This window comes from Montipora foliosa, chromosome 1 (genome assembly GCF_036669935.1).
Source record: "Montipora foliosa isolate CH-2021 chromosome 1, ASM3666993v2, whole genome shotgun sequence".
Classification (NCBI taxonomy): Eukaryota; Metazoa; Cnidaria; class Anthozoa; order Scleractinia; family Acroporidae; genus Montipora; species Montipora foliosa.
The window spans coordinates 56,457,830-56,467,174 of NC_090869.1; the positions used below are offsets into that span (position 1 = coordinate 56,457,830).

Consider the following 9,345-nt stretch of genomic DNA (forward strand, 5'->3'; position numbering starts at 1 on the left):
CCAGAAAAGTCATTTTGCCATTTCGCTACTGCATGTTTTAAATACGTCCTGTGTGAGGAAATTAAGAAATCCTTTATTACAAAAGGAATTACGTCTCGTGCTTCCCCTACACTACTTTCGTGCTCTATCCGCTTCCAAAGTGCTTGACAACAGAACAGATCACAGGCGAGGCTTCCACCTGGTCAGAGTTTTTCTCTGTCCTTGTGTAGGCCCATTTCCATTAGTAGGGCTAACGCTCATATGGTTCATATGGGGTAGAAACTTAGCACTTCACGTTACACTCTAATCAGTTAAGTCTGTTCAAATATAAGTGCTACACGGCCAACGTTCGTAAAAACGTAACCCTTTCTTTTATTATTATTTGTTAATTCGAATATTCTATATTTATGTCGCTAATGCCATAGGTTTTCAGATGCGCTACTTTAGCCCTGGCTAAACGTTCAAACATTAGCTTAAGGCAACACGTCGACTCAAAATTTATTTCATTCGACGAATGCCTAAGGCAAAGTCCTGTTTTCGATCAAACATTAATTCCCTCGATGGACGCGTGCTCTATAATCTTTTTGCGGACGTGGTTAATGCTAGGGGTAGTTGAGGACGGTAGTTTTTGCGAACTTTACGTTTTTCTCTCTTTGCAAGCCGTGCTTATGTAAAAGTTTGAAGCAGTTGTGAGGTACGGAGAAAAATCCCAAAGCTGGAGCTTCTCGAGGTTCTGCCGAGCTCAATATAGACCGATGCACTAATTAGTAATTTGCTTCACCAATTTACGGAGCACACAATCCAGTAGCCTATCAACTCTATGTGTTTTATCTCATATTATGGTTATCACTGAGTTTTGGTACGTTTAGCCGTGTGCTCAACATGCAATGATGGAAATTCTGAATTAATTGAAAAAAAAAAAAAAAACAACAAGCGAGAAACATTTTCTCAAGTCTGAAGCCGTTCGGCTATCAACTTTTTTTACCCCTTTAATATTACATCTGTAAATTGCGTTTTCCACTTGCTGTAGAGGAAAGTGATTTTTGCAAGGAACGGGTGGCTTGCTTTGGTCATTTCTTCTGCATAGATCTGGTACACTGCTGATTTTGTAAGGAAGGTTGCGTACTCCGTTTGTCGGCATAGCGTTTGTATGCATAACGAATTTGTCAATCCATCCGACAGAAAAGTCAAACGCAATGAATGCTTCCATTTTCCCCACTGACTTCGAATAAAATAAGCTAGACCGAACATGTTCAGCTCGTTTTGATTACTGAATCTGGATTTCACGTGCACTACTCTACCAAGTTCCCTTCCCTTCTAGCTGAAATTTCCCATTCACGTAGTCCCGTTCTCTTTTTCTGTAGTCTTGTATTCCCTTTCCTTACTTCCTCGATCTTACTTAATCCTTCCGCTATGTTTCGATGTTTGTCTTGATTCTTTTTTTCCGGAATGGTTCCCCATACTTGTTCTCTCGCTTTTCTTTCAACATTCTCATTCTTTCTGCAGCTGCATATAGCCAAGAGTTCAGCTCCGTTATGTCTCTAATACGGATGTCTTTAACTGCTTCATTCGCCTAGCTTAGCAACGTCTGATCTCCGTTTTGCTCTGTCACATGATTTCAGATCCGTTCTTGGTGCATTACAGTGTACTTCAGTAATTCTTCTGTGTAGAGGTGTATGTACTCGATCAAGGTTGTTCTGCTCCATCTCAATTGGGTCATCTCATCTCTGTTGTTTACCTCTTCCATACTCACATATCTTCCTGAATTTCTTGTCCTGTAAATGGAGATGATTCTGGCAATGCAATTCCTTGTTGTTCATTTTGCACTGCTTGGGTGATTTCATCAAGCCATTGTTCAAGTCTTTTTTTTTTAACTTAATTTGTCTCACTTGATCACAGTCTCTGTTCACTCACGTTTCTTAGCATTTCTGTTTGTAATATTTCTTCCATAAGCAGTCTTTTCCGGTACCCTCGCTTCTCAGGTTCGCTCCTGATTGAACACTCGAGCTTGTTATCTTCTTTCGACCATTCTAGTCTCCTTTGTCTTTGCTCAGCAGTCACTGGATGACGACCAGGCCTGCGCTGCTGTTCAACAGGACATCTGCAGGGCGCGACACCTTCACTATTGCTTCCAGTCCCATTTACGCCGTTATTTGAAATATTATTACTCGACATTATCACTCATCTTGAGGTTTGGTTTGAAGGGTGGCCTTCCCCAGTGCTTTTATCGTGATACCATCACCAGGAAAGTTGCCGACCAAGGCTAAAGACCCCTTCCCGGCCAAAGGCGATTAGTTATCCCCCATCGGACGCCAGCAGCCCGGTATTTCCAGACCACGGGGTTATTATTATCATCATCACCACCATTACACGTTGTGTAACAGACCATATTCGTATTCTCAGTATTGGACTGGAACTAGAACTAGTTTGAAATGGGGGCTAATGCGGGGAAACATTAGTAAAAAGAAGTTGCATTTGAAAAGATTTCCCCGCATTAGACTCCATTGCAAGCTAGTTCCAGTCCAATACTGAGAAAACAAATATGGTTTATTAGACAGTGCGGATTGCTGTTCAGCTATTTAGGTTGTAGCATTCAGCCACAGGAACATGTATATCGGGACAAGAAAAAGGAGCCTCAAAGGGGAAATCAACATTAGCACTAAAAATAAAAGGATTCAAGGGAGGGAGCTGTGGCTGTTGCCGAAATTAATCATTGACAGCTCAGTTTTCACGCAGTTTTGATGAAATGTTCACCACTGTAGGAAATTCCAAATTACATACTTAAACACAATATGTGACGGGGAACAAGCAGTTGACTGTAAGAATTTAAATATTCAGATGTCAAAATTAAATGCAGTATTGCAAAATTTGATGCAACGTCAAACGAAGTTTACTGCACACTCTGATCGCAACCGTTGAGCGGACCCTTGAAAATTACAATGGAAAGCCATGACTAAAACTCGCCCGGTAAAAGGGCCAAGCAGACGCAAGTTCCACAAAAAAAAAATGTAGAATCATGCATTAGTCACTTTTTTTTCCCGTATTGGCGGCTCGTACAAAAAAAAAATTAGTCGCCGTGAACTTTTGAGTAACTTCCGTTTATTAAACAAAAAGCGCGTCACTTTCGTATAACAAACGAAAAATTAAGACCTGTCTATTACACAAAAACTTTGACACATTTTTTGTCTAATAGACAGAAAAGACCACACTTTTTGGTGTAATAAACAAACAAATTTAACTGTCAAGCTTGTTTACTAGACAGAAAAAACGGGAAATTTGTGTAATAAACAAGGATATCAAAGTCCGGAAACAATCTGAACCCTGTTTGTTGTACATTGTAGTATTCCATGGGCAATGATATACCCGGTAATCCTCAGAAAAGTGCAATTGTGGAATCAATGTACATAATAAATTTCTGCTTTTTTAATTACTTATTTATTTATTCATTTATTTATTCATTTATTAACTACTAGACTACAAATTAACATGCATTATACATAATATACATAAATTGTACAATAATATCATTAAAACAACTTTCGTACATTAATTGGATCCTGCTTTTACACCAAGGTTTTTAACACATTAAATCAATGTACAGTACAAAATTAATTTTTGTTGCTGTCAGACAAAATAAAACTGATTGTTTTAAACATTGTTTAGCAAGTCAATGAAGCAGCAGCCTGAAACCTGTGTACAACTCACCATGAATGTTGACAACTTTAGCTCACTAAACTTGTCAGCAGAAAACACCTCCTCTTCTTGATCTTTGTTTTTTGTGGGTGATTTATCACTGCAAGGGCAAAACTAACTATAAGCAGGTAATTAACATTGATTGATTTCCTTTGTATTATTAACATACATGTAGGTGTGGACAAATGATGTTGCAGACTTGCAAGAACATAGACGTAAAATTAATAGCCTCCTTCAGGTGTTATTCAAAGTGACATGTACACGGTTATCTACATCAGAATGCCCTGCAGCCTCAATGAAGGCATACATGTACATGTATTGGCCCACCTGACACACAGAACTAGGTCAAGATTGTGTGCTTCTGAAACCTAGTCTCAATGACACAGATGTGTACACGTATCTTGACATCATGTTGTGACAAGGACCTACAGTATACATGTAGTGTATTGTGTTTTAATCACTGTTGAAGTCCACCATCATTCATTCATCAAAGTGAATTACATGTACTAATAACATGGGTGACAAATTACTCCTTAATATTTTGCCGCAAAATTTCAGCATTAATTTATAATTTCACACGTGAAATTACAATGTTGCCATGGCAACTTTTTCTTACAGTGGCAAAATGGCATCCTGGTTTGAAAAAACCTGTGTGTTATGAATTTAATTTGTCATCTAAGATATTAATAGCTAATCAAATGGTACACTTTTGAAATTAGGGAATAATTTCACTTTCATTTTCCCCAAAATGAAATAATTCCCGAGCCTTTTGGACAAAACACGCATGAAATTATTCCCTATTTTCACTTGTCACCATTTAATGATTACCCATAAAAAATTAATCTGATACACTTACCCTGAAGGAGATTTCAGTTTTGGTATTTCTGGGTTGTATTTGAATAAACTTGAAATGACCTGATAGTAAATGAGGCAGAAACATTTACAGTGAAAACCATAATACAGCTGTAATTGCTGTGAGCAACAGTGAGTAGCTTCCTATTCTTGACATTTGGGTTCCCTGTGCCTGAAATACTGGAATAAAAGTCAGTTGTGACTAGAATGGATACTCCAAAATAAGGTGAGACACTTCGTAACGTACATGAAATAATGTGCAATATTTGGTGATGTTACATGGCAATACCTGAGAGCCTCAGTGTCAACCAGCTTTGGCAGATACACAACACTGCTTAGGAAGAGAATGCAGGGTTAGGCACTGATCTCTAGTGATTACGTTTAAGTGCCAACTTGAAATGGTTAGCTTTCATAACAATTTGTTCTGGTGACACCATATTTAAACTTCAATAGTAAAACTTAAGTAAGATTACTGTACTTGGTACCTTCCACGTATAATTATACACAAAACATAAGTGTCTTACCTTATTTTGGAGTATCCGTTCTAGTCACAACTGATAAAGGTCTATCTTACGATTTCACTAGATGAGCTCACAGTACACATGCCCAGCTGATTTTAGGTATGTTTTATTGTTTTATGTTTTATCGGTAAATTTGAAGATTGGTAATTTGCTGATTCCTTTAATCATGTACTTTTTACAAATTATTTAGTAATCATTCAAATTTTTTCAACAAATGAACTACATTTCCATCGTTAGAGCAACTGATTCTATTCTCGCATACAGTGTGCTGTGTTAATGCCTGATTAAAATGAGAGTTTTCGGGAACATTCTTCTAGTAACTAAATACAGTATGAAGGAAGAAAGGAAATACCTAAATGTATATTGACCACTCAATCAATACTTGCAGCTACATGAGTTTATCTGATTCACTATAATTTTAAACCTCTAGCACTGTCTTCAACAACAATCTACTGCTAACCGCATGAACGTGTACATACAATGTACAGTTTGCAATAACGTTTTACTGCACCTAAAACTCTCGACTACACTGAAACCCCTCCTCCACAAGTTTGTAAAATGGGCCACAATACTGTTGGTCATTTAATTTGTACATGTAAACATTACAAATCTCGTTTTGGTATAATTATGATAAAACTAGCCATGAGACTATCTTTCAGAATTACATGTACATACATGTATTTACATGCCACATATTCTCAAATGAATGTTCTTGACAATTTATTGCAACTTACACGTATGTACATGTAATTAACATCAGTGATTTAATTTTAGTACTAACAAATTAATACACCATGTACCTAAAAATCAATGACAGTTTCAAAACAAACCTGCAATTTCTCTTTTGGCTTCTTGATGACAGGATTACGAGGATATACACCTTCATTTGGTGCATTGCCATTGACAATATTCTCCTTCATTAGGAACAAAATAATGTCAGTAAGTAACAATCAAGAAACAAGCTACTGACGACTGTGTTCACCATACAGTGTAAATGCAAAAGCAATGCAAAAAAATCGAGTTCTGTATTACTAAAGCCACACTGCTCCAACTACAATATAATATCATTGGCGACTTCCAACCAAACAAACCTGCAATTTCTCCTTTGGTTTCTTAATGTCAGCATGTGTTGCTTTTTTTGGTGCATTAGCATTCAATTTGATAACATCCTCCTGTATGAGGAACACAATAAAGTCAGTAAGTAATTACATGTACAACTGTATATGTCAACGTTACAGGCTATTGCATATTGCATGTTTTGAAATCATTGTTGTCTGTATTCCCTGTACAGTGAAGATGCAAAATGCAAGATAAACAATACAAAAAATCAAGGTCTGTAATATTATTAAAGCTGCAATGCTCCAACTGACTACTGACTAAGTGGCAATGGCAAATCAAAGAAGTGGGGTTCTAAATGTGGGAATCATCTTTCAGTTGACATGAAAATAATATACGTGCATGTTAACACTATTACTATAATACAATGTACATAATATTAAAGCTTAAGTTATCTCACGCTCCAGACAACTACATATTAGTTTACAAGTCTTTTGCATTCTGTTGCAATTAAAACGAGCAGCAAAATTTCCTCCTTGCTCTACCCGTTGATATTGTAAGTTCCACATGAACCTGTTTTTTTCTGTGGTGTGGCAGTTAGGACCACAGCATTTTTTGGCTATGGGTGAAATTCTTAAAAATCTAAAGTTGTCATTTAATAAAATAAATTAATTAATGCACTCAAATGTACCCTAGACCTTAATTAAGGGATAAAATGAACATGGCCTTTCTTGGGTCTCATGTCCAATGTCTTATGTGGTAACCTTGGTGACAAAAATGAAGAACTTCACAGGTTGGTTTGTACATGAAAGAAGTCCAGCTCTAACTGAAACTAGCTTTGGTAGCATTTATTAGGATGTAGCACTTAAGAAAAATAATTGTCTTTAGTTTTCAATGAATGAAATAAATGGATATCTTTGAATTGCAGGTTATAGATGAAGGGAGAGAGGAACCTTGTTCTTAATTAATTTTGTATATCTGGTCGTAGTCTTCTAACCTGGACTTTGGACTTTGTGAACGAGGAAACGGATTCTCTCTTATGTTGAGGAGAAGTATGTGATGGTTTCTTCAGTACCAAACCATTCCTATTATCTTGTGTGACATTGAGCTTTAAGTAACTCTGCCTCTTCTGCAATTTTCGTTCTTTCCACTAAATTTAAGAATACAAAAAAGGTTGACCAGCAAGCAATTGACTGAAATGTTGATTTGGTGCTACTTGTAGCACCCCACAGCAAAGAAAATTTACCGTTACACTTAATACAGCAGGATTGGCACAGTGGTGAGAGTACTTGCCTCTCACCAATGTGGCCCGGGTTTTAATCCCAGACTTGCCATCACATAAGGGTTGAGTTTGTTGGTTCTCAACTTTGCTCAAAGATGTTTTTTTTTCAGGTACTCCGGCTTTCCCCTTGCCTCAAAAACCAACCTACGCTTCCACATTTGTTTGATTTGATTTGATTTCTGCACAGGGTTCCCAAATAATGTCCCAGCACTAAATATAGTTGACACTTACAGTGCTTGAAAATTTATCAGGGCAACCACATTTACGGGGTTAGTCGCCCGGCTATTGAAAACAGGGAAAACCTGGAATTTTTTACGTGTAAGAGGGTGACATGTGGTAGTGAATATATGAAATATCATCCATGTTTTTGAACTGCGGGTGTGTCAGTCTAAGCGAAAGTGATCATCACAGATTGTAAAGCAACTTACGAAGTTACAGCGAATCGAGGGTTCAAAAAATCCAGGCTTAAACCTCGCAGCTAAAAAATGCGACTAGCTTACCTTCTCTCAAAGAAATATTACATAAGATGTTTCGGTTTTTACCTTTAATCCTCTGCCTTTTTTTCTTTGGAACCCTTCTTGTTGTCCATCGTTGAAAGACGACAGGTTCAAGACTAAACCATCGTCTTCATTCATGGTGCAAATCTACGAAAATTATAAGGTAAGAACTTTGCACGTGGAGAAAAATGTTCAGCGGCAGTCTAAACTAAACTTTGTATTTGATATAAATTAACACGAAGTATACTCATCAAAGTATCCGAGAACATGTCCAAGCCACTCAAAGATACCACAGGACACCCATACAATCGGATGTGTAGCCGATTGTTATTTTATAGTAAATGTACTAGATTTACCGTTTGCCTCACCTATAGCGATATATCGCTAACTATGTATATAAATCAATGATAAATAAACGTTGAGTTACCTTTGCTGTGGTATATAGTCGTTTTTTTGCCTCAAAAGTGGTTTTTTGAGCGATTTTGAGTTCGCCGTTGACTGTTACTATTATGGAAGGAAAAGGGTGGAATCCTTGTTTTGAAAGGGTTCCAGCGCCTGAGCGATTTTTCCCCCAAAAATCGCATTGCTCCGCTTTCAAACTTCGCAGTATTAAGGTTGAAACATTCACGCTTCTCCTCGTACCTTCCGATCGAGAATCCATCCAAACGGCCCGGAGCTAGCCCTCGAAGAAAATCAAAAATCCCACAGTATTCGAGCGGTAGGAATGCGTAGCATGTGCCAGCCACAAACCGTCACGCCGTTTGCTCCTCTCTCATTGGATGATGACGTTCTTATCATCGCAAAATACATGTAATATATGATCAAATGCGCATTACATGAAATTAAATTATCGACATTTAACGAGTTATCCAGAATAACTAAAAATATTATAAAAAGCAATGGGTCTATAAAAATATAATATATACATAATATTTAAAAAAATACTCCTAATAAAAAGCTAATCTAAAAAACCTCTTTTGAGGTAAAAGGACGACTATATACCACAGCTAAGGTAATTCAACGTTTATTTATCATTGATTTATATACATAATTAGCGATATATCGCTATAGGTGAGGCAAACGGTAAATCTAGTACATTTACTATAAAATAACAATCGGCTACGCATCCGATTGTATGGCCTCCCTGTGAAGATACAAGAATTCAGACACCCCCGCCACTGGAGAGCAATGTGCAGCTTAATTTCAAGGTGAACAGTTAACAGTCGATGCTATCTACAGCTTCTTCGACGTCAAACTTGAAAAATACATTTTTAATTGTCAAAAAAAAATCAGAAAGGCTTCAGGCTTTCCACTAAGTCGACAGCAAGTCGTTCCTCATTGATCTGGGGACGTCTTTTATGCTCTTTTATCCATGAGCTTACATTTTGCCCAAATAAACCCTGAAGTGACTTGTTTGCGAAAACACAAGTAAAATATCCCAACGCCCTTTGAGTTTGAAAAAGGA

The 9,345-nt window shown here is 37.3% G+C and overlaps 1 protein-coding gene across 1 annotated transcript in view; it reads right to left on the minus strand.

The window, feature by feature from the left end:
- The window catches only part of LOC138002179 (ATP-dependent DNA helicase DDX31-like), a 75,821-nt gene extending 67,392 nt beyond the window's left edge, over positions 1-8,429 (minus strand). Inside the window, exons 1-7 of the mRNA XM_068848262.1 lie at positions 8,308-8,429; positions 7,926-8,027; positions 7,099-7,251; positions 6,137-6,217; positions 5,876-5,959; positions 4,529-4,587; positions 3,685-3,772 (exon numbers count right to left, since the gene is read on the minus strand). Of these exons, the coding sequence (XP_068704363.1) occupies positions 3,685-3,772; positions 4,529-4,587; positions 5,876-5,959; positions 6,137-6,217; positions 7,099-7,251; positions 7,926-8,018 (558 nt within the window). The 5' untranslated portion in view covers positions 8,019-8,027; positions 8,308-8,429. The remainder of the gene's footprint in view (positions 1-3,684; positions 3,773-4,528; positions 4,588-5,875; positions 5,960-6,136; positions 6,218-7,098; positions 7,252-7,925; positions 8,028-8,307) is intronic.
- Between the last annotated feature and the right edge of the window lie 916 nt (positions 8,430-9,345).